We start from the raw sequence: 26,151 nt of genomic DNA, 5'->3' as shown, positions 1-26,151 counted from the left end.
GCCTTTTTGGGTAAAAACTAAACTGACACTTTATTTCTAGGCCTCTGTTACTGGATTGTACACCACACACTCTTTTCTGATTGGCTGGGCAGCACAGCCCTGCAAAGGACAGCCGTACCGCTACATGTGCTTCTTACCGTACAAGATGATCACTGGCTCCCCGTGACCCTAATTAAATTTACCCCCTCAGCATGTTAAAGACTAAATGAATACTTTTGGTCAGTCCTTATCTCTTGATTGCATGGTAGCCTCGTTCTCAACCTCTTCCTCACTAGCTGTCACCAGCCGCTGGAGCACACACTTACACGATGTTACACCAACAGCAGCAGGCAACGCTGCTGCAAAATAACACAGCAATTTTTTTTTTTGTGGAGTGACGCAGTAACAACTATCTGTTTTTTAAAAGTAACACAGGTATTTTTAATTAAAAAAAATAAGTATTGCGTTAGTCTGCACTCATTACTTTTAAAGTCTGCACTGTCTACTTTTAAAAGTAATCTGACCACAAAATACTTTTAACGTGTTACCCCCAACACTGACCACTTCAAACCTTTTGTAAATTTCTGATGCCTTTTAATTTGCTTGGTGTGTGTGATGTAAAATGGACCAGTGCACCATCTAAGATCGATTCCTGCATTATGCTCAGGTGGGAACTTTTGCAGAAAATTGATGGATTGATATTTACATTGGCATTATCTGAAATCTTTAAACAATCTGTAAATTGTATAATCATTTTTTTTATTTTTGTTGCACACAACAATAATACAAATAACCAGGATTTTTGTCGGTTGCATCTCACACTCCCAAATGAATCCGAAGATGAGCCGTCACACATCTTACCGGGGTCACAGATGTACGGTATAGCAGCACCCCTCATTAAGCACATCTAGTGTCTTGTTCAACTCCCACCCCACCAAAAAGAGACATCTTGTTAACGCCCCATGCAATGACATTCCCTCTACTGCCGAGGTCCCTGCACTTCATGAGCTCTCTGATGTCTGTGGCACTCAGGACGTAGTCCCAGATGTTGATGTCACTCAGGTGACCAACAAAAGAGTCTATTTCAGAGAAGCCCAGCAGTCCATCCTGATCCTTGCCAATTATAAAGGTTCCACCTGATCTGATCACATGCCCTCTCCGGATATATTTCTCTGGTCCCACCACACCATTTATCCAGAGCTCTGCCCCTCCAGAGTGGGATGCCCACGTGATACAATAATGTGTCCATTCCACAGCCCACCAGTTCAAAGCAAAGCTGATGAAGTGTCCGCCTATCCAAAGGCCAACCTCTCGGCCAGTGCTCAGAACAAGTTCATTGTCATAGTTTGGGCCAGAATAAGACAGGATGGTCTGGACTCCCTCATGCCTGGTCTTGGCGTGGGCACAGACAGTGAAGGCACTCAGCATCATGCCATGTAGGACGTGCACCTGTGCATAGCTATCAGTGTTCTTAGATGAGAAGTGTAAAGCCAGTGGAGCAATGGACTTGACACCTGAAGGACAAGAGAAATGGCAAGAAATAAAGAAACACAGCCAGCCAGTTGTTCATTTATAAAGGTAACAGATGGCATCACTTCAACAAGGTCATTTGGTAGGCACCCCAATATGGACATTCATGGAGGTGGAGGTAGAGATGAGTGCTGCAATCCACTCCAAGGGACTGGGTTCAAATTCTAAAAAGATGACAGCCGCTCATTTGTTACATCAACTGGGTGACAGGTCTTCTTTGGCAGTTACAGGGCATTACTCTTAAAGGGTGACAAATCCTTAAACACAGAGAACTCTGACTTCTACTAATGGGATCCTGAGAAGTCACTGATAATTTCCTGTACTTATTACTTGATTTCATTGGTACCTAGACATCTTACACAGGTGTTCTGCTGTACGTCAAATTTGCCTGAGTCTCCACTGAACTCAGAAAGTATTTCAACAATTCAATGAAACCCGAGTCCAGTTTGTTGCAATTCGGGGGGAAAACTGCTGTGGTGTTAACATAATAATAATGAAATATTTGAGACCCCGATGTTATTATTATTAACTTATTTCTGTTCAAATATTACATATTGTTATCTCTGTCTGGTCTGGGGCCATGAATATGCTCCGCACAACTTAATTAAAAATGGGAAGAGGTGGGCAAGGAGGACAAGCAGAAGAAACCTCTTCTGCTCCTGTTTACACAGAGAACTACAGACACATGGAATAAGCTACCAAGTAATGTGGTAGACAGTAAGACTTTAGGGACGTTGAAAACTCGACTTGATGTTTGTTAGAATTAAGTGGATAGGTCTGGTGAGCTTTTTGGGCTGAATGGCCTCTCCTCATCTAGATTGTTCTAATGTTCTGTTGACCTCTCCGCGATCCTCGATTCACCTGACGTACACTGCTATGGTAAAAGAATACTCCACCAAAAAATATTTTTTTATATGTTACTTACCCCATGTAGTTTGTATTGGTGGCTGAGAAATTTTTTTATCTTATGTTTTCATGCAGAATAGAGAAAAAAAAATGTATGATATAACAGAAGCCAATGCTGTTCATCGGTTAACAGTGTGAAAAGCGTCAATGAAAAAAGGACTTGTCCCATAATGTGCCTGTTATCCAGTTGTATGCTCAAAACATGCAAAACACATGCTTTTTTGCTAAACTAATGTTAAATAGATACTTCATATCCTAAATAAGAAACAAAAGGCTCATGGGAATCCATCCAACCATCCATTTTCCAACCCGCTGAATCCGAACACAGAGTCACGGGGGTCTGCTGGAGCCAATCCCAGCCAAGACAGGGCACAAGGCAGGGAACCAATCCTGGACAGGGTGCCAACCCACCGCAGGACACACACCCACACACCAAGCACACACTAGGGCCAATTTAGAATCGCCAATCCACCTAACCTGCATGTCTTTGGACTGTGGGAGGAAACCGGAGTACCCGGAGGAAACCCACGCAGACATGGGGAGAACATGCAAACTCCACACAGGGAGGACCCGGGAAACGAACCCGGGTCTCCTAACTGCGAGGCAGCAGCGCTACCACTGCGCCACCGTGCCGCCGCTCATGGGAATGACTTTTTGAATTGTAGACCCATTTCTTCCCCTTATTCATTGGTCAATAATCCTGTCTTTGTTTCAAAAAGTAATTTCCACGTATAATAGTAATAATAATAATACATTTTATTTATGTAGAAAGATGGCCCTAGGAGTTTTAGAGAACAATTGGCTATCTGGAAGTGTTACTAGGGGATCAGGAGTGGAGAGGACTCAACAGTCAAGAGGACGTGATGTGTGGACCAGACACCGCTAAACCAGATAGGACAATTGAATTGCACAGGAGGTGACAGAAGGGGAGTTTAGCTTATTGCTTTCTGTTTAATTTGTAATACTTCACTTTCTGCTCATTTGATCAATTTGTGCACTTTATTAATAATAACACTTACAACTTTGGCCTCCTTGACTTCTGTTTTGCATTTGGGAGTGACTCAGGAGTGTTCTCTATCAGCCATATATGCATTTATAAATGAATCTGGTTTAAAGATGTTGGTTCAAATTCCATTAAGTGGGTCAATAACGGATGTTTAGTGAGTGTGAGGGCTCTTGATATAAGAAGAGACAAAAGACTCACCTTGATTACTCTGTTGCCCATAAGGGTCTGGCAGGTCTGACTAAATAATGAAAAGAAATGGAAGAAAGTGGGCAGTTAGATGATAGATGGAGCTGACTACACCAGACTTGCAGGCAGAGGCAGTATCCATTTCTGCATAAAGACATTCTGTACCTTTCTGCATCTCCTGACCGAGGGTCCCGTATCAGGCCTTCTATTTTTACCAGTTTTGCTTCAATTTCTTCTTGGCGACAAAAAGCTGAAACATAAAAAAAATAATTGTTTTAATGGTTTAAAAAAAAACAAAACAAAAAAAGAATCCCACAGTCAGCATTCATCATGGTTGATAGATTCTCATACCTACCACCAATCTTGGCTCTTACCTCCTTGACCAAGGCGGGGCAAGAAGGAAGCCTGGACCACCCGTTCATTCAGGGGCCTGGGCATGTCGGTAGTCATTTCTCAAAGTTTTGTTCTCCCAGTCTAGGCAAAGCATTCTCTAGATTCTAATCTTCAAAAAGCATAACAGGAAGATAAAACATGCCAACATACTTTTGATGATTTAAGTTTCAATGCTGGTGTATGTGTGCTGCCATATTTTATAAACTTGGCAGGATGATATCACACAAGATAGCGGAGGGATGCAAAACGACATTTTGGTTAGTCATAGTGCTTATTGATTCCCTGTTGTTTTTTTCAGTTAGTTTCATTTGCTTATTCTTGTTTTCAGCTTAGAAGATTGAAATTTCTGTCCTAACAATTTATTTCATATACAGACACTCACACACACATATACAGTGCATCAGAAAGTATTCACAGCGCATCACTTTTTCCACATTTTGTTGTGTTACAGCTTATTCCAAAATGGACTTAAAATCATTTTTTTCCTCAAAATTCTGCACACAACACCCCCATGATGACAACTTGAAAAAAGTTTACTTGAGGTTTTTTGCAAATTTATGAAAAATAAAAAAAATTGAGAAATCCCATGTACATAAGTATTCACAGCCTTTGCGCAATACTTTGTCGATGCACCTTCTGGCAGCAATTACAGCCTCAAGTCTCGTTTGAATATGATGCCACAAGCTTGGCACACCTATCCTTGGCCTGTTTTCGCCCATTCCTCTTTGCAGCACCTCTCAAGCTCCATCAGGTTGGATGGGAAGCGTCGGTGCACAGCCATTTTAAGATCTCTCCAGAGATGTTCAATCGGATTCAAGTCTGGGCTCTGGCTGGGCCACTCAAGGACATTCACAGAGTTGTCCTGAATCCACTCCTTTGATATCTTGGTTGTGTGCTAGGGTCGTTGTCCTGGCTGAAAGATGAAACCGTCGTGACCAGTCTGAGGTCAAGAAGCGCTCTGGAGCAGGTTTTCATCCAGGAGGGTCTCTGTACAATTGCTGTAGTCATCTTCCCTTTATCCTGACTAGTCCCCCTGTTCCTGCCGCTGAAAAACATCCCCCACAAGCATGATGCTGCCACCACCATGTTTCTACTGTAGGGATGGTATTGTCCTGGTGATGAGCGGTGCCTGGTTTCCTCCAAACGTGACACCTGCCATTCACACCAAAGAGTTCAATCTTTGTCTCATCAGACCAGAGAATTTTCTTTCTCATGGTCTGAGAGTCCCTTCAGGTGCCTTTTGGCAAACTCCAGGCAGGCTGCCATGTGCCTTTTTACTAAGGAGTGGCTTCCGTCTGGCCACTCTACCATACAGGTCCTGATTGGTGGATTGCTGCACAGATAGTTGTCCTTCTGGAAGGTTCTCCTCTCTCCACAGAGGACCTCTGGAGCTCTGACAGAGGACCATCGGGTTCTTGGTCACCTCCCTGACTAAGGCCCTTCTCCCCCGATCACTCAGTTAGATGGCCGGCCAGCTCTAGGAAGAGTCCTGGTGGTTTCGAACTTCTTCAGGGCTTACGGAAGGATGGAGGCCAACGTGCTCATTGGGACCTTCAAATCAGCAGAAGTGTTTCTGTAACCTTCCCCAGATTTGTGCCTCGAGACAATCCTGTCTTGGAGGTCTACAGACAATTCATTTGACTTCATGCTTGGTTTGTGCTCTGATATGAACTGTCAACTGTGGGACCTTATATAGACAGGTGTGTGCCTTTCCAAATCATGTCCAACCAACTGAATTTACCACAGGTGGACTCCAATTAAGCTACAGAAACATCTCAAGGATGATCAGGAGAAACAGGATGCACCTGAGCTCAAATTCGAGCTTCATGACAAAGGCTGTGAATACTTATGTACATGTGCTTTCTCAATTTTTTTATTTTTAATAAATTTGCAAAAATCTCAAGTAAACATTTTTCACGTTGTCATTATGGGGTGTTGTATGTAGAATTCTGAGGAAAAAAATGAATTTAATCCATTTTGGAATAAGGCTGTAACATAACAAAATGTGGAAAAAGTGATGCGCTGTGAATACTTTCCAGATGCATTGTATATATATATATATATATATATATAGTGATATATATAGCATGTATATAGCAGGCAGAGGCTGGCATCCAAACCAGAATGGTGCATGACCCCTTACCTGGCCAGGAGGCCACCACACTGAAGGGCCAAGAAGAATGGCAGAGGCCATCTAGGAAGTAGGTACGCTGGCATCATAACAGGAATGGATCAAAGACCCCTACCTGGCTGGGAGACCAGTGCAATGGAGGGACAAGAAGAGACAACCTATTCCGACCATTGACTCCCCTGACATCTAGGTGGCATCATCCCTGAGCTACAGTACCCATATGGACACCTGCAGGGGCTTGCTGGGAGCTGTAGTCCAATAGAGCAGCCCTGTTAGGTTCTGTGGGGGGCTGCCAGAACTGCAGAAATCCCTACTTTGAGTGGTTTCCATCTTACCTAAAAGTGCTTCCTACGGGTAATGCCCTGGCACAGGCAGTACTCCCCAGTCTGAGATATAACAATTCATAATAAACCTTTTATTCTGAATCAGGACTTGTGTCATTTCAACTGCCAGATAATGGCTGATGCCTTGGCATAAGGAGGGACGTGGTTTGTGCTCCGGGTGCTCCCTGCATGGAGTTTGTATGTTCACCACATGTCAGTGTGGGTTTCCTGTAGGTGCTCTGACTTCCTGCCACAATCCAAAAAACATGCAGGGCTAAGTCAAGTTAAGTCACTTTTAGTGTCACATCACTTAACAAGATGTACAAGTGAGTGAAAAACTTGTGGGCAAGACCCACAGTAGTAGAGCAATATTAACACAATTGAGGATACCCATAATAATACATTTAAATATGAAGTCACCAATCAAAACCACATTACAGAAGGAACACTTAGACATACTTAAATTCACACTCTTCATTATACTTACTAACAACACAAAAAAGATCTGGTGCAATGAAATGTGTACATAACATATCAGCAAATGGATGTGTAGTTACTGGATGGTTAGTACCAGTCACTGTACAGAGTTCAGCACTTAACATTTGATAGAAGAAGGACCTGATGCTATGGTATTGTCTGCTTGAAGGTAATGGTGAGAACAGTTCATGTCTTAGTTGGCTGGAGTCATTGATAGTTTTCCTAGCTTTCCTTACACACCGCGTAACATATATGTCATGTAGGTTGGGAATGTCACCTCCAATGATTTGTTTGACAGAACGCAGTCCCCCTCTGCAAGGCTTTGCAGTGGATGGCAGTGCAGTTCCCATACCAGCCAGTCATGTACCCAGTTAGGATACTTTCAATGGTGCAGGGAGTAGGTGTAATTGTGATGTTTAAACTGGCAATAGTGTATGCTTGTGTGTCGCTGTGTTTCTCCCTGTGATGGACTGGTCTTCTGTCCAGGAACTTTTCCTGCCTTGTGCCTGATGCTTGCTGGGACCCTGCTCTGGGTAAGAAACTCTGGATGATGGATGGATGTTAACAAATGGGGAAATTATTGCCTTATGCCTTATCTAACCCAAAAATGACCTGGAAGACATTGATTATAAATGACCCAATGAGGACAGAAGAATCAAGAAGTTAGTGAGGCAGGATTTCCCCAGCAGGGAGGAAGTGTTTCTTTGTACCCTGTTTATATCTGAAGACAAACCAATGTAAGTAAGCTGATTCTTTAATTAATTTTTGCTTTGCTATTGTTGATTTCTTCTGTGCTTTCTTTACTTTTGTATGATGTATGAAAGGAACACTGTCACAATACTCAGAAATAACCCAAGCCACCATAACCATTAAACCAAGTAGTTTTAACAGTAAATAATATCACTTTACCTGGTTATAAGACAGAGTTATAGGAGTGTCAAACACTGTCCAGGTGATGCTCTCAAAGCATGGTGGGGTAGTCAGTGACCCATGGTACCTGTAAAAATGGGAAAGGTTTTCTGGTAGCATCGCCCGCACATTGATGGAAGTCATGGTGGTGGTCTGGTCTGAAAACAAAAATTAGTCATCAGTTCGCATGCTGTGGTACACAGCCACACAAAACAGAAAGTGCTGGGACAGCCCCATGTTACCTGCATACTGGATTTTTCCTAGTAAAGACAAGAAGTCACTGTAGTAAGTGTTCTCAAAATGTCCATCCTATAAAAAACAAAAATTATCGATAAACTTGATATTTAAGTAGTTCTAATGACATTTTGTGATACAAGAATATCTCAGAAAAATACAACTACAGGGATACTTTAAAAGGTTTAAATTCAAGCTGCATTATTAATGTGTAACCCATTTTGGTCCTGAGATTTTTTTTTCTCACTGCCAAATTTTGAACTTAAACCAAGAACCAACCTTAGATAAGGGGCCAGTTCATCGCAGAACACACACACATTCTCATTCATACAAGTTCTTTTTTCTTTGATATAATTGTTCAATTTAAACTATGATAAATATTGAATATTTTAATAATGGGAGCAATCAAAAGACAGTTTAAGATATTTAGAAACAGAAGAATTAGGTAAGCAGTGTATTATGGTACCCCCAGGGTTGTTGCCATATATATATATCTATATATCTATATATATATATATATATATATATATATATATATATATATATATATACAGTATATATATATCTGCGGTGGATTGTCACCCTGCCCAGAGTTTGTTTCCTGCCTTGTGCCCTGTGTTGGCTGGGATTGGCTCCAGCAGACCCCCGTGACCCTGTAGCTAGGATATAGCAGATTGGATAATGGATGGATGGATGGAGACATATACTGGCACCACATACATATATATATATATATATATATATATATATATATATATATATATATATATATATATATATATATAGTCATATGAAAAAGTTTGAGAACCCCTCTTAATTCTTTGGATTTTTGTTTATCATTGGCTGAGCTTTCAAAGTAGCAACTTCCTTTTAATATATGACATGCCTTATGGAAACAGTAGTATTTCAGCAGTGACATTAAGTTTTTTGGATTAACAGAAAATATGCAATATGCATCATAACAAAATTAGGTGCATAAATTTGGGCACCCCAACAGAGATATGACATCAGTACTTAGTTGAACCTCCTTTTGCAAATATAACAGCCTCTAGACGCCTCCTATAGTCTTTGATGAGTGTATGACTTCTAGACGGAAGCATCTTTGACCATTCTTCCATACAAAATCTCTCCAGTTCTGTTAAATTTGATGGCTGCCGAGCATGGACAGTCTGCTTCAAATCATCCCATAGATGTTCAATGATATTGAAGTCAGGGGACTTTTGACCTTCCACAACATTGTACTTCTCCCTCTGCATGAATGCCTTTGTAGATTTTGAACTGTGTTTTGGGTCATTGTCTTGTTGGAATATCCAACCCCTGCGTAACTTCAACTTTGTGAGTGATGCTTGAACATTATCCTGAAGAATTTGTTGATATTGGGTTGAATTCATCTGACCCTCGACTTTAACAAGGGCCCCAGTCCCTGAACTAACCACACAGCCCCACAGCATGATAAAACCTCCACCAAATTTGACAGTAGGTAGCAGGTGTTTTTCTTGGAATGTGGTGTTCTTCTTCCTCCATGCAAACGCCTTTTTGTTCTGACCAAATAACTCAATTTTTGTCTCATCAGTCCAAAGCACTTTGTTCCAAAATGAATCTGACTTCTCTAAAATGAGCATTTGCATACAACAAGCGACTGTTTGTGGCGTGAGTGCAGAAAGGGCTTCTTTTCTCATCACCCTGCCATACAGATGTTCTTGGTGCAAATTGCACTGAATTGTAGAACGATGTACAGGTACATCATCTGCAGCAAGATGTTCTTGCATGTCTTTGCAGGTGATCTGTGGGTTGACTGTAACCATTCTCACAATCCTGCACATATGCCGCTCCTGTATTTGTCTTGGCCTGCCAGACCTGCTGGGTTTAACAGCAACTGTGCCTGTGGCCTTCCATTTCCTGATTCCATTCCTTACAGTTGAAACTGACAGTTTAAACCTCTGAGATGGCTTCTTGTAGCCTTCCCCTAAACCATGAGACTCAACAATCTTTGTTTTCAGATCTTTTGAGAGTTGCTTTGAGGATCCCATGCTGTTGCTCTTCAGAGGAGATTCAAAGGGAAGGAAGCACAACTTGCAATTGGTCACCTTAAATACCTTTATATCTCAGGATTGGACACACCTGTCTATGAAGGCTTAACGAGCTCATCCAACCAATTTGGTGTTGTAAGTAATCAGCTCTGAGCAGTTACCTGCATTCAAATCAGCAAAACAATAAGGGGACCCACATTTTTGCACAGCCAGATTTTCACATTTGATTTAATTCCATACAACTAAATACTGCTTCAATAAAAATCTTTGTTTAAAAAACACCCCAGTACTCAGATGTTCCTAGGAAATGAAAGACATGCCACTGTTATCTTTTTTGTTGAAAGTAGAGTAAATTATTATGCAGGCTGAGGGTTCCCAAACTTTTTCATATGACTGTATATATATATATATGTATATATATATATATACAGTACATACATACACTAGCCGTTCCCTTCATAGTAGTGAATCAGGACAAACTTTAAAAATCAATAAACAAAAAGGTATTGCTAGTTAAGAGGAGGCAAGTTACGCTCCAAAACACACTGGTATACCGACTCCCCACTGTTGACGTCACGCTTCCCCCTCCCCTCTGCCCTCAGCCTCTGTCTTGGATTATCTAATCAATCCTGTAAGCGAACTATGATCCTTAGCACATAGAGAGAAGTCACAAAATCAACCAGAATGTTCAAGCAAATTCTAGAAAAAAGAAACAATCTAAATCCATTAAGTTGTTCTCTCATTCATTAGCTAAGCAGATGTAAGATACGCCCTGAGGCTGGCGCATGAATAAGGAGGGCCCTGTCCCCCTCCCCAACTCCCCGAGCCCCACTGCATCTCTCTCGGATTTAAGCAAAAAATCGGTACCACAAGTGAACTATGATACTTAGCATGATGAGGGAGGTCACAAATCAACCGGAATTTTCAAGCAAATTATAGACAGAAACCTGATCTAAATCCGTTAAGTAGTTCTCACATGAAAAGTGGACAAACATATAGACAGACCTTGGATTATATATATATATATATATATATATATATATATATATATATATATATATATATATATAATATATAAATATAAATAAAACTAGCTGTCGCCCTTGGCTCTGCCCGCGTAGTAGTGAAACAGCACAGTGAGGAGGGCCCTGGCCAGCATCCCCCTCCCCTCAGCCCATAACCTCTGTCTCGAATTAGCGTGAATATATCGGTCCTGTAAGCAAACTCTGATACATAGCACACTAAGAAAAGTCGCAAAATCAACCGGAATGTTCAAGGAAATTATAGAAAAAAACCCGATTTAAATCCGTTAAGTAGTTCTCTCGTTCGCTAGCTAAGCAAATGTAAGGTACTCCCCGAGGGCCCCACCCCCCTCCCCAAGGCCTGCTGTGTGTATCTCGGATTCGCACAAATAAATTGCTACCGCAAGCAAGCTATGATACATAACACAATGAGAGAAGTCACAAAATCAACCGGAATGTTCAAGCAAATTATAGATAAAAACCCAATCTAAATCCATTAAGTAGTTCTCTTGTGAAAAGCAGACAGACAGACATTAGATTTTATATATATATATATATATAGAGATGAGCTGTCTGTCTGTCAAGCAAAAATTCACAACCCATTTAGCATTTACCTTGGTCTTAATCAAGAAGTTATTCCATAACATGACCAACGAAATGCACATGCAGGCTACCTCAGCTATATAATTAGGCTGAGAGACCTTCTCATGGCAAGCAGTAACACGGTAACACACATGGCTGATAAGAAAAGAACAGTCTTGTGTGCATACACCATGGCTGACAGGAAAAGAACATTGGCAACATCTACTGGCAGTAAAGCACATTGCACAGGTCACTGCGATGCACATCAAGTACACGCTGTTATGCTATGACAAACAACACAATCCACTGGCAACTAATCACTTTTGAACCACAGACAGCTAATCATGTTTATTGCAAATATAAGTCATACACCCCAAGCACAAAAGAAAATCACAAACAAGATGGCAGCACTCTGAATAAAGTGACTTAGGCAGATGTGTTTTGTTATGGCCACATTTTCACCTGCTCACCATCAAGCAATGCCACTGTCAAGGTCACCTTTCTTCAAGGACCAGAGGTCCGAGTGTTTCTACTGCAGGTTAAATATCATTTTTCATATCATGTTATTAATTCTGTGTTTGGTTTTGTCTTTGTATTTTGGTAATTTTATGATATTGTCTGCTATTAGTTTTCTATGTAGTGTTGTTTAACAATCAGGATCCTCATTGTTGAGGACCTGAGCGACTGGATAAGGGCAAAGGGACACCCACGTAATACCTGGCTGCGGCAGATAGATGGTCATTTTCAGAGGGTGGAACAGGACCGCGTGTTTGCTTGGGGGGTTGCCAACCAGGATCTCAAGCTGTTTCGTCGTGTGGTGGGTGCGCCAACACGCTGTACCAGTGCATGCTCCCCAGCCTGAAATGACCTGTAGTGTTGTGTACAAGGTACTGCCTTTTCGTTGTGATTTGGATTTGGTTGCTCGATTTTGTTAAGCCTTGGTCTATTTTTTAATAAATCTTTAAATATAAGGAATTTGCTTTGTTTTGTGTTGGATCAGAGATTTCACAGTTTTCCTCGTCTCCATTTTTCTAACTGTTCTTTAACTTTTCTTGTTTAATGTAGCCTCAATGTCTGCCTTTTGTGTTTGGCAACAGGGTGCCTGGGGTGAGGCCTATTTCTAGGTGGACCAGTGAAATCCTGGACTGGGCTTTGGTCAATTTTTGAAATCTATCGCTCTTTTTGACATTTTATGTGCTGAAAATCACAACAGGTTTTTATTGCACATGTTCAGATACTTTGAGGCTCTCGCTCTCATTCTCTTATTGTTCTTTTAAGTTATATATTTGACTAAGCATACTTCATGTTGTTTTGTGCTTTTTTGCCTTTTTTCTTTGTTTTCATGTTGTTATGTTTGACTGTCTATCTTCCATTTTTCTAGAACTGAAATCTGGCCATGACATTTATACCTAAACTCTCAGAATTCCTCTGTTCAGCAGCATTTAAGAGAATATCACCATACCTTTATCAGACTGAACTTTTGGAAATTTTATGAATTTTAAATTTTTGTTCCCCCCACATTGTGGCCTGTCAGCTAGGCTTGTTATGTCATGCAAAGAGAAGGGCAGCACCAACTCAATCTTACACAGACATCGCCTCCTAGTCCCCACTAAACAATGTGCTCTAGCGTATCAAAACCTACTTCTGCAATGACCTGAAATAAATGCCATCATTACATTGTTCCTTGAAATGGAAAATAAAATCCATTAACTGCCCCAAGCAGTGGAATTTCACTGGCAGGCAATTTCTTCAAAATTAAATTTTTAAAATTCAGATCCTTTGTCTGGCAGCTTCAATCTCCCATCTCAGTGTGTTGTCAGTATAAGCAGGGTCCCCCGGGTTTTTACACATACAAGCAAGACAGCATCATGAATGGGCTGCTGCTAATTTAGTTTAAAGTGACCAGCTGTGCCTAGGAGTTAGATCTCACCGGATGGGATAAGTATTTGGTCCCATTTCTACTCTTTAACTTCTCTTCTTGTCATCTTTATGGGACATTCTGTTTTGAACAAAGTCACCTCTCCTGGAATTATTACTTTAAGAAGAACTACAGGGATAAGATCAGTAGTGATGAACCATCACATGATGTCACATCATTCATGGCCATTTGCCTGCACTGTCAGGCACTATCATTCATTGCAGGCTGCTCAGGTAGCCAGTGGGACAAAGTCCACCAGATGTTGAATATGAGGCTTTAGAAACTTCCATTCATTCATTTCGCACATCTCTTCCGCCTAGTTGTTGAAACTTATCTAGATAGATAGATAGATACTGTAAGCGACGGCCAGAGGATGGAAGGATGGGGGAAGGCAGCTACATTTGGACACTGCCTCCCCCAAAACGCTAGATGGCAGCTTCCCTACAGCATAATGGTGACCCAGATTCCTGCAGGGCATTATGGACTTTGTAGTTCGGTATCGCAGCCCTGCTGGGTACCATGGGTGCCGCTAGGGGACGCTGTGAGAAGACCTTGGGACTCTTATTTCCTACATAGCCCGGAAGTACTATCAAGTCACGTGGACGGGACTCCAGAAGTACTTCTGGGCTAACGAGAAACTCAAGTTCTCCATTTGACCCGGAAGTGCTGGCAAATCATGTGGACAGAAGGACGGAAGCACTTCTGGGTCTGACCATATACTGTATAAAGGACTGCTGCAGGGGAGCCAGAGTCGGGAGGTAGCAGACAACGGTTGGTGGGAGGCGTGGAGGAGAATAATGATTATTGTATTTACTTGTATTAGCTGTGGCTGTGGTGCTTACGGGCACTATTTATAGAAGAAAAGAGAATTACCCTGTGTCCTTCGTGTCTGTCTGTTGGGTTTAAGGGGCAACAGTGCCACCTAGTGTTCACACTGCATACATACATACATACATACATATTTTATTTGTACTCAAGGGGAAATTAAAACTCTACAGACCTGTGCCAAGTCCAAAAATCACCTATTAAAGGGAACTTCTTTAATAAATATCCATCCATCCATCCATTTCCCAACCCGCTGAATCCGAACACAGGGTCACGGGGGTCTGCTGGAGCCAATCCCAGCCAACACAGGGCACAAGGCAGGAACCAATCCTGGGCAGGGTGCCAACCCACCACAGGACACACAAACACACCCACACACCAAGCACACACTAGGGCCAATTTAGAATCGCCAATCCACCTAACCTGCATGTCTTTGGACTGTGGGAGGAAACAGGAGCCCCCGGAGGAAACCCACGCAGACACGGGGAGAACATGCAAACTCCACGCAGGGAGGACCCGGGAAGCGAACCCAAGTCCCCAGGTCTCCCAACTGTGAGGCAGCAGTGCTACCCACTGCGCCACCGTGCCGCCCTTTAATAAATATAATATTATATATATAAAAAAAGAGAGCAATATAGCTAGAACTTTATTTGTGACTAAGGGAGAAATTTTGCTTTTTCAGATAGATAAATAGATACAGTAGATAGATATGAAAGGCACAATATAATAGATAGACAGACACGCACACACTATGGTCTGAACACACACCAGAATGTCTAAAAACAAAAACAAAGAAACCTCCGACTTGGCAGTCCCAGTCCCAGTGAGGCATTATGCAGGTGTATAAAGGAGCCCCGTTGCATTTCTTGACACACTTTGACTGAGTAATTTGTTGGATGAAAGTCCTCCGTGTTTGTGTCAGAGCGAGGTTGTGCAGCATTGTTCATAATGCCTCTCAGTTTTGTTTTAATTCTGTCCTTCTCTATTAGCTCCAGAATGTGCCCCATAACTGAGTCAGCTCTTTTAATTAATTTATTGATTTGTTGGGCCTCTCTTGAAGTGCTGTTACTGGCCCAGCATATACTGTATATGTGTGTGTATATACTGTATAGATATAAATATACTACATATGTCATGGTTGGTAGACCAGGCTTGAGCTTAGTGCCATGAAATACTGTAACTCCTGCCTCCAGCCACTGTTTATTGGATTAAGAAGAATCAGAAACGGTAAAATGAATGTTCATTTTATACGTATGTTGTCTCTCATTAATGAGGTATGAGAGTCTAGAAATGTTATTGTTTATTATTAGTTTTACTATTTTCTAATGTGTATATCAAAGGTATTATAGTTTTATGCATTCATTCTTTTTCTGTCCCTTTTCTACACTTGAACTGTACAGTACTAAGATGTTGGGTGCTCAGTTCTATCCCAGACACATTGAAAGAACAGCACTGGATGGTGTGGGACTTTCCCATAAATTGCAAAAGCACCTCATCATGTCTGCCTCTTGATTTGTCTGCCTGCATGAAACAACTGGGTTCCTAGAGGACCAATTTTGTTGAAACTAGTAGCACTTATTATTCATGGAACTTTGCTGGGCTCAGATATTTGAAATGTTTGAAATTTCAACAATTCCCATTTAAAAAGCACTGGCGATTTTTTTAAAATAGTATACTGCATTGCCTCAAATACTGATTCATTCTTTCTTTCAAATTTACCTTGACAGGGATTATTTCAAACTGTATATTTTCCTCTTTTACATGTCTAATAGCTGCTCCTACCGACAAAACTAATCCTAAATGCGAGTTCCTGAAACACCAGCAGAGTCCCGCATGGCCAGGAACTTTCCGTCACATCAGCTGGTTGCACATCCAGGCGTACTTCAGCACAAATTTTATAGGATTACACAATTCTAACTCTTCATCTTTTACTTCTTTCAAAAATATGATGTTTAAGAAATACAATTACATCAATTTTTACCTGACTTCAGTGTCTGTGAAGGCTACTTCTACCACCATGAGTTTATTTGTACTTGATTTTAACTAAATGATGTTTTAAAATTCTATTGAAAACATGCATTTATGTACTTAAATTCTCTGTTACTTTTTAGTACAAAGCAAGTCAGTCAGTCAGTCCTGAACAGGGTCACGGGGGACTGCTGGAGCTTCTCCCAGCAAGCACAGGGCACAAGGCAGGATCAAACCCTGGACAGGATGCCTGGCAAACACCCACCCACACACACACACCCACACACGCTCACCCAGACAGCAAACACACACACACGGGCCAATTTAGGATTGCCAATTCACCTAACCTGCATGGTATTCACCCACACAGGGAGAACATACATACTCCACATTGGGAGGACTCGGGACGTGGGACTGCGAGGCAGCAGCGCTACCTCTGCGCCAACATGCCGTCTTAATATGAGACATTGTTACAAAATATTAAACTAACAAATAAGTGATATCTTCATCTTTGATGAAGTAAATAAACAAAGACTACACAAAGTCCTCCTACGTGTGCATTTTCTGGCTCTTGTTCAGAAAACGGACGCCACTTGGTTGTTTCACAATAATTAAGATTAGGTATATAAGTAGGTTTCACATTTTTGTTATCATTTTAGCCCTAAAATAGTGACTTAACATCAGGGACCTATTTTATTGACCTTAAGGTTAGTGTTTGGGCGAGGGGAAGGCCGTCTCAAGTGGCGTCCGCTTTGTGAACAAGACCCCATTTTCTAACCTGGTTAATATGACACCATTCTGAGGTACAAGCTAAACTGTACAAATTCCTTTCATGCAAATATGAATATGAAATACCAATTTCTAGTTGTAGTTATTTTAAAAGAAATAACTCTTTTAATAGTGAAACAAAATGTGAATTTTACCTCATAGAAAAATGCAAGCACAGCCAGTCCATCTGGTTTGTCTCTGGCCTCATCAAAGCTAGCATATTTATCAGAGTTGTAAAGAACAATATGGAGCTGCAACAAGAGAAACAAAACATGAACATTAGCTTCAGACATTTACTCACAGGACACAGGATTACATTTATTTAGACAGCAGAACTCTTATAATTCAAATGTGAGGGAAACATACAGTAAAAACTAAGCTAAGCTCAACCATAGGTACGGCATTGAAATTGCGATTCAGAGTGGTACATCACAAATTACATAAAAATAAATACATGTTGCATTAGTGATGTGAATCGTACACCATTAAAAGTGATTACATGTTTTAATTTCTATAGCTCCTTTAAGAGTGAGCAGACACTTTTTTAAGATGTGATTTACTGAGTGTCACACCCTGAATCTGAAGCTTTGCGCTTCGCAGCTCAGCACTCCCAGCAGATGGCTCACATGTTGAATCACAACTTAATATTCAGCTGTTTTGTGCTAAAATGATGGACAGATATAGATTAAGTCACAGTTTCTTTACTTTTTGAGCCATTTGGTTCATTGACCCAATCTAGAATCCTAGGGAGTGAACCGTCAATGGTTGGTGATCTTCTCACATCTGGCCAATTGTTGTCCATATCACAAAATTTTCCAACAAGCAGAAAAAGTAGAAATGCTTGGTCCTAAACATTTGCCCCTTTAAACAGTTTCTCCCTTCAATCTTCACACCCTACAACAATGGTGTCCTTTTATTACATGTCCTATTGCAGTTCTGTCTCCAAATACAAGACCCTCCATTTTACAGACTTCCAGCTCCCCAGTGAGGCTGACTTTTGAGAATGTTGGACGCTTCAATGTCAGTTCTCTGACCTCTACCTTGTGTGGTCCAACTTTTAAATCTATATAACATTTAGATCACAGCGTGATAGGCAGTACCTCAGCAAGGTATCGCATGCCGTCCACCGTGTGTTCAGAGCCACTCGCCTCCATGTCCATTCCACCGCAGTGGAGATGCATCTGGGTTGCTGTGTATTTGTTGGGCAGACCTTTGACAATGCTCATGGTGGATGGAAGGTCGATCTGAACTGCCTCAGTTTGGGGAAAGGAGAGAGTTAACAGATCACATGACATTCAAACATCTGGTCACACAGCTGACTTTTTCTAGGCAAGAAATACTTAAGGATGCACCTCTGGGTTTCATCTGAATTTAACTGATCTTCTCAACACTACTGAAAACATGTAGACCCACCATTCATTTAATTAACAGGGTGCTGGAGCCTATCCAAGAAGCACTGGGTGCAAGGCAGGAACCGAATTTGCAGTGCACTCCTAACCTGTGCACACACATCAAGTCAGATTGAAGTCACTAAAATCTTTAGAACGTGGGTGAAAATCTCCTTGGACACTCTGGGAATGGTTACAGGGTACTGGGGCCATTACTGTCAGTGTGTACAAAGCACAGTCAGATTCTTACTTGCATGCACTGATTAACACCACTCTCCGGTGCCATGATTGCTGAGTGCATAAATATGAATTTGAATGTGAATTTCCCCTTGGGATTAGTAAAGTATCTATCTATCTATCTATCTATCTATCTATCTATCTATCTATCTATCTATCTATCTATCTATCTATCTATCTATCTATCTATCTATCTATGGCAGCCTTGTCAAACGCTAAACCCTAACCTCTCAGGAGCTGTGAGGCAGCAGTGTCAACTCAACACCACAGTGCCACCCCACATTTATATCAACAGATGATCATTGTGTTCACGACCGTGGCTCCTAGCTTTTTTATGACCAATATCTTAATGAGAAGTTTATACTTGCATGTAAATCTCATGACATGTTTTAAATTCCATTAAGTGGTGTAAGTGCCATGGAGGACAGAAGGGCATCCCAGCCAGGATGGAGACTGAGTTCTTGCACAACCAGGAGGCCATAATGGAAGGACTGCAAGAATGGAAACACAACCTGTTCAGAACGTCCTGTAATCTTCATCCCAGCTTGAAATGAAGTATAATGAATGGACTGGGTGAACGTGGATACCAGGAGCAGTTCATACCCCAACAGGAAGATGGCAGTGATCTTCGAGGCTGATCCCAATCAGGACACCCATGGGATTGCTTGGGGACTGGAGTGCAGAAGTACAGCCCAGTCAAGGTCCTTGGGTGCTGCTGGGGGAGTACTATACTTATTTCCAGGTTACCTGGAAGTGCTCCCAATATGCAGTGCAGTGACACAGGATGCATTCCTGAGTCTTACTTAAAAGGTAGCCTCACATCAGAAAATCAGAGTTGAGAGGCAACAACTCTCAACTGGAGTAGTGGAAGCAGAGGAAAACATTTATTAACATAATATTGTATCAAAGTAATCAAAGTAAAAAAAATGCAAGCAAAATATAAAAAAACTGGAGATTCTTAGAGTGAAAAGCAAAAACCCAATGTAAAAAAAGCTTGCTTTGGAATCCATCATCAACGCAAAACAAATATATTTATAACCAGAGAGCAAGGAATGGAGCTTTTTTGTCTTCTTCATGCTCTTGAGCAGTGCCATGTCAACTTATGCCAAGTAACTCCTGTAAACACTCCACTCCAGAGGCCACCTGTTACATTTACTAATAGAATTAATCATCATTTGTGTACCTGAGTGCCCGTTGTTGGTCACAAGAAAATTTCCTTGTTGCAGCCCATCAAACCCACTCAGTTCCAACGGCAGCAGCTGAGAGTTGTACTGGACTTTCTTCCGCTGGATGTCAATTGGAGACTGACGTTTGCCTGTGCACGCCGGGTAGCTGTCTCCCCAGTGTACCTCATCCAAAATTCCCTCTGCAATTCAGAATTCAAATATACAAGAGAATAATTTTTTAGTTAACTGATGGATTTTGCAGAATCTATAGAAGAGAAAGGGGAACAGAAACATTGTTATAATCGGTCAAAAGTAAGGCTACATCCACAATTATGTTTTTCTTTCTCTGTTTGTCCCCTTTTGTCCACATTACCCCAGCATTTTTAACACTTGAAAACTGAGACTTTTGAAAACACTCTCCAGAGCCTCAGCATTGTAATGTGGATGGATGAAATGAAGAGTTATTAAAATTAAGGTGAATTTCACGCTCTGAGTAGTTTGTGCTTTTTACGTAGTTCTTAGAAGATTGGATCCTACTCATTATAGGATCATCTCATTCTCTTACTGTCACCCTTCATGGAAGAAAACCATATTCCAACACAGTGAACATAATTAATTATTAATTAATTAATTCTTTACATTTACTGTATATTGCGCTTTTCTCACTACTCAAAGTGCTTAAGTTAAGGGGGAGCCACTTCAACCACCACTAATGTGTAGCATCCACCTGGATGATGCGATGGCAGCCATTTTTGCACCAATATGCTCACCACATATTAGCTGTTAAGTGGTGAAGGGGTGAGAGACAGCCAATTAGAGATGGGGGATGATTAGGGGGGCAGAATGACTTGGCTGTGGTGGGCTCTTTAGCCTGAACATAAGGATACACCCTGCTTTTTACAAAGGATGCCCAAGGATCTTTTATAAGCACAAGGAGTCAATACCTCGGTTTTACGTCTCATCCGAAGGACAGCACCATTTTGCATCACAGTGTCTCCGTCACTGCACTGGGGTATTGGGATCCACATTTAGACCACAGAGTAAGCGCCCCCTGCTGGCCTCACCAACAACTCTTCCAGCAGCAACCCAAGATTTTCCTAGTTGGTCTCCTATACAAGTACAGGCTGGGCCTGAAAATACTTAGCTTCAGGTGGGTGACCTGTTCTGAAGTGCACGTGCAATGGCCTTCCATGGTGCTCTAATTTTGTAAAGTTTGGGTGTTACCTACATGCAAAAAAGGAAAATAATTCCTACAGCTTCACAATAAATCCCATGCCCAGTGGCGTAACTGTCCCTTCAAGGATTTTTCTGCCAATACGCACATGCCCAGTGTAGGTGAATGTCTACATCATATGCATTTTCATTTGTGTCACTGTGAGAGGAGATACTTTCAGAAATAATGAGAAAGCACTAGTGTGGATGGAGCTTAAGACAGCAAATGTCTGGAGCTAGGATGGAATGAAAGTACTGTACTAAAAAAATCATAATTATTGAACAGCCCAGGATCTGGAAAGCCAGGAAACCCAACAAGTACAGAATTGCAAAAACTGAAGTCTCTAACAGAAAAATAAAAGTCAAAAGTACAAAGAAACTTGCTAACTATTTAACTAATTAAGATAACTTGCTATGAGCCAAATGTTGAGCTTTACCCATGTCAGTCACATCATAAGCTTTCATTTATGACCAAGATCAAGACTGCAGGCCTAGTGGCTCACAAGTAATCATGTGACCGATTGATAGAACCCTTAGCATTTTATAGGCAGTATACAGTATATATACTGTAAATAGTAAACACATGAAAAAAACACTTTAAAATAAACAAAGAGAACACAAAAAAAGTAAATGAGCATTAACCAGGTAACATACCCAGCCTGAAACATAACACTTTACACCTCGTTAGAAAGTAACGACTATATCTACTATTACAAAGTCTGACTTGTACAGAAACGGGACAGGCTACTACTCAGTCCAGAGCTACTGCCAGCCCTGAACCCAGAGCTGCCAAGCAACTTTCTGGCTTGAAGTAACCGTGATCTGGGAACAGTGACAATCGGAAATAAGTGGATACATTAAAATGGAGTCCTTTTCCAAAAGTGAACTCCCCCTAGAGGATACTATGTGTAAATAAATAAAATGTATAATGTATAGTATTCATTTTGATTATTACTTTATTTTACAAATTTGAAAAAATGTTCAAATTGTTGCCTCTGTCACTAATTATTTTGTAGTCTTTATTTTCATAAACAGAATACATTTTTGAAACTTCCAACATTTTATAGTTTGATCTAGGCAAGTTTTTCTTGGATTAAAATAATTTAGCATTTTTGCTTTGCGCCCGGCCAACTCACCACAACTTATCGTGTATGATAGAGGAGCGAAAGCTTTAGATTTGTCAAAAATTTTGATCTCCAGTTTTCGACGTATCTCAGTGTTTTAGGGTCCCCTGATACTGAAAACATAGATATCTAGATGATGGGTGTGTGTCTGTCTGTGTGTGTGAATGTCTGCGTGTCACCATTTCTTGACGAAGGTCTACAGCTAAAACAGCTGGACAGAAAAATACCAAACTCTAAACTTAAGTCTGTTAAGAGATGACGATGTGCTGATTAGTGTTTGAGCCACATCGTGCAAGAGAAAGAGGCACTCGAGAGTAGCTTTTCTCAACTGGGGTTCCATGGAACCTTAGGGTTTTTGCTAGGGGTTCTGTAAGAAATGGTAATGAATAGCAGTGGCAAATAAATAAAGCTGAACAGTGGAAGAAAATAATAAACTTTCTCTAAAAGGAATAAATTCGAGTTTGCGTTAGTTGTATTAACAGCCACTAGGATGCGCGGCAGAACCGTTCTTAGGCATAGGTGAACTAGGCGACCGCCTAGGGCCCCCACTGCCAAGGGGGCCCCACCAGGCACTTTTTTTTAACCAAATAGCCTACAACTTACAGGTCCATATATTTCAGAAGTACAAATTTTCTCTGGTGGCGGAATTATCAATATGGCTACGCGCGAGCAAAGAGGAAACAGTGATGGCGACAGGCAGAATCGAGGTTACGGTGGGGTGGGTGGGTTGGGGCCCCAGTGGGAGGGCACTGATCATCCACCTCGCCTGCCTCCAAGCGTCTGCACAACAAATCGATGACACTATAAATCGAGGAAGCTGGGAAGATAAAAACCATTCCACAAAGCGACTCGACAGTGGGTGGTTTGCTCCATCCCTCCGTCTACTCTTCTATAATTATACATGTAGGCTATCCGTCGACTAGTCGCATTATCATTAGTCTGTGTATACATGTTCACGAGTTCTATCTGGCACTAATATAATCAAGAACACTGGTCTATGGTCTACTGTACCATCAGTATTTTTGTATGTACAAGTGAGTAATCATTAGCTAATAACGCAACTTGATTTTGTCCTCCCTGTTTGAAAATGAAGTGAGCTCATCAGTCTGGTGCTGCTAAATGTAAGAAAAAAAACGCTGAACAGGCTTTGATTGCTTCGCAATGAGGAGCTCTGTTGAACTTTGTCGCTCGCAAAGATCTAGCCTTAACACTAATGACAGGGACATAAATCTCTCGTCTGAGGACCATTTTGCAACTTCACAATTCAGTTTTATCCTCAGCTTGGGGGGGGGGGGCTGGACCCCCCCTTCTGGGGCCCCCTACCTACGCTCCATGCCTAAGGCCCCCAAAAACCTAAGAACGGCCCTGTGCACGGTAGCGCTGTGTGTGCTTCACTTATCACAAAGCAACTAACGATAGAGTCGCTTATGAGTTAACTGGTGCTGGTTAGTGCAAGCAAGAAACGTGAGAGGTTCAGTCAGTCTCTTATCAATCCTAGGTGTCTTCTAGTATGCAGGTATGTATTCACTCATTAATATGAAAAGTTTGTATGTTTTCCCTTTCTCCCCGTTTTCCAATGCATTTCTTTTGTTTACTTTTATTTAGGCTGTTTTTTAAATTACTCGAACAACAATTTGAGTATTCAAACTTAAAAATTAGCGTTTTTAAATACAGTTCAAGCTAATAAGCATGCGTTTTAAAAGTGCTCGAGCAGGCGTTCAATCACGATTTTAATGCACCAAATCACGAGGTGGTGTTGCTAGAGCACTTACGAAACTTAAAATTATAAATTCTTTACTCTCTGAACATAACCCGAAAAGTGTATTATAAGACAGTGATTTTCGCAGTTTTATTGATATTGTTCTAGCTATTCTATAGTAATCAGTAGTCATTTTTATGTTGATGTATGAAAATGATTAAACTATTAACAATAATTATCACAAAGTCATGAAGCCCAGGGTGCGTACAGCCGCCCTAACCCATCACAAACAGGCAGAGACACGAGTTCCAGCACAACACACACCTTTATTCTTCTGTGGGGAAGCGCTTTTTAATTTGTTCCCCACTTCTCAGCACAATACAAATAATGCCAACAGTTACAGCACAGCCCTTCCACCTCCAGTCCTCCACACAGGCTTTGTCCTTCTTCCTCCCGACTCTGGCCATTGAACAGTGGCGACTGGCCTCCTTTTATAGGACACCTGGAAGAACTCCAGGTGTCCAATGACCTTCTTCCAGCAGCACCTCCTGGTGTGGCGGAAGTGCTGTCAAACAGGGCCCAGCAAACGTCCAGGCGCCCCCCTAGTGGTGGCCACATGCCCCAGCAATGTTGAGCTTCCATGCCCCAAACCCCTGGCCCTGCTGTAAGTCAAGGAGGCTGCCCTCTATCGGTCCGGAGGAGAAAATGTCCTGTAAAAGCTCTCTCCCCCAGTCCTTCCATTGTCGGGGCGTCCACCACAACATACAGCAACTTTTAGCTTTTCTCCAGCACACAACATATCAGTCAAATATAACCATTAATAGATCCCATTACAAGGGATTTCTCAAAACACTCAAGAATACAATTATGCAGAACTTTTTGGTTGTATTGGAAATGCATGCTGATGCAGCCCTTCTCTAAATCACAAATGCAGTTGCACTGATATGACAAATAAGACATAAAGACACACATGCAGGTCTATTTCTACAGTACATCCAGCACCTCGAGAGAGTGCGACCGAGCATTAACAAAAACTGGATCAGTTTACCTTTATACGACCAGTGTATTGCCTCTGACATGTGCTTTCGTAAGGCAAAAGCTGCAAAGAAAAGATAAACCAAAGAGCAGAAAATAAAACTCCTCATCTTAAGCAGTGGTGAGCAGCAAATGCAGTCTGAAAGTAAGCAGAGGGGTTAATGGCCTCTCGCTGTAACAGAACGCCCTTAAAAGCCCAGCCTGAGGGTACGAGGTCCCTTCTGGGTGACTGGCAGCTGGAGTATTGATCTGGCAGGGTAGTCAATGACTTACTAAATTGATGGCTGAAAGCAGTTTTGCTTTTTTTTAAAGCAAATAATATCAAATGAAGCACAAGACCTCAAGAATGCAAGATTAGATTAGACAGAACTTTATTCAGCACCGTGTCTTTCTATTTACTGCCTGCTTTATGTCTCCCAAAACTGGGTGTCATCCATCCCACTTCATTGACAAAGAATACTGACTTTTTTTTTTGTTTATCAGTTAATAAACCTCCTTACTCCTAAGCAGCGTTAAACATTTTCAGTTTTATTGATATATTAGCGGAGTCAGCAGTTCTTTTTAATGGTTAAAGTCATTTGTGAATAACATAATATGGCATGACACAGCATTTCCAAACCTGATCAATTCAAATCAAGGCCATGCTAACCTTGAACGGGGCACCGGCCCATGACAATCCCCTCTCTCACACACACTCCCACATGGCCAATTTGGAACCATCAATAACCCAACATGCACGTCTTTGGGGCATAAATAGAATCCTGGAAGGAAAACCCAGATGTCACGTGAGGACTGCAAACACAACCAGGCAATAGAATTCAAGCCCAGGATGCTGGATCTGTGACAAGACCACTGCACCGTCACCTTAAAAATCACTGTTTGAAAACTGAATTAGACATTTTGTTTTTAAATATCGTAGTGATGACATTTTGGCACTGAACTGTAAAAATAGTGAGAGCTTTGCCCAAGGGCACTAACATTTCATTTAGATTTTCAAAGTAAATGGCAGTTTGGTTAAGGCTTTGGACTTCAAACTCTGAGGTTGTGGGTTCAAATCCTACTATTAACAACTGTGTGACTTCAAGCAAGTCACTTCACCCTCT

At 41.4% G+C, this 26,151-nt stretch overlaps 1 protein-coding gene across 1 annotated transcript; it reads right to left on the bottom strand.

Moving 5' to 3' along the window:
- Positions 1–717: 717 nt before the first annotated feature.
- On the bottom strand, positions 718–25,262 carry ca6 (carbonic anhydrase VI). Its single transcript, XM_051931044.1, is given in 10 exon segments — positions 718–1,520; positions 3,801–3,857; positions 3,982–4,036; positions 4,038–4,109; positions 7,841–7,998; positions 8,083–8,149; positions 17,343–17,438; positions 18,288–18,436; positions 19,996–20,178; positions 25,062–25,262. Coding segments are annotated over 10 exon segments (1,578 nt in total). The 5' UTR covers positions 25,159–25,262; the 3' UTR covers positions 718–876.
- Positions 25,263–26,151: the final 889 nt, after the last annotated feature.

This window comes from Erpetoichthys calabaricus, chromosome 8 (assembly GCF_900747795.2).
Source record: "Erpetoichthys calabaricus chromosome 8, fErpCal1.3, whole genome shotgun sequence".
Classification (NCBI taxonomy): Eukaryota; Metazoa; Chordata; class Cladistia; order Polypteriformes; family Polypteridae; genus Erpetoichthys; species Erpetoichthys calabaricus.
The sequence above is the reverse complement of the archived record's forward strand: the minus strand, read 5'-3'. Positions and strand labels throughout refer to the sequence as shown.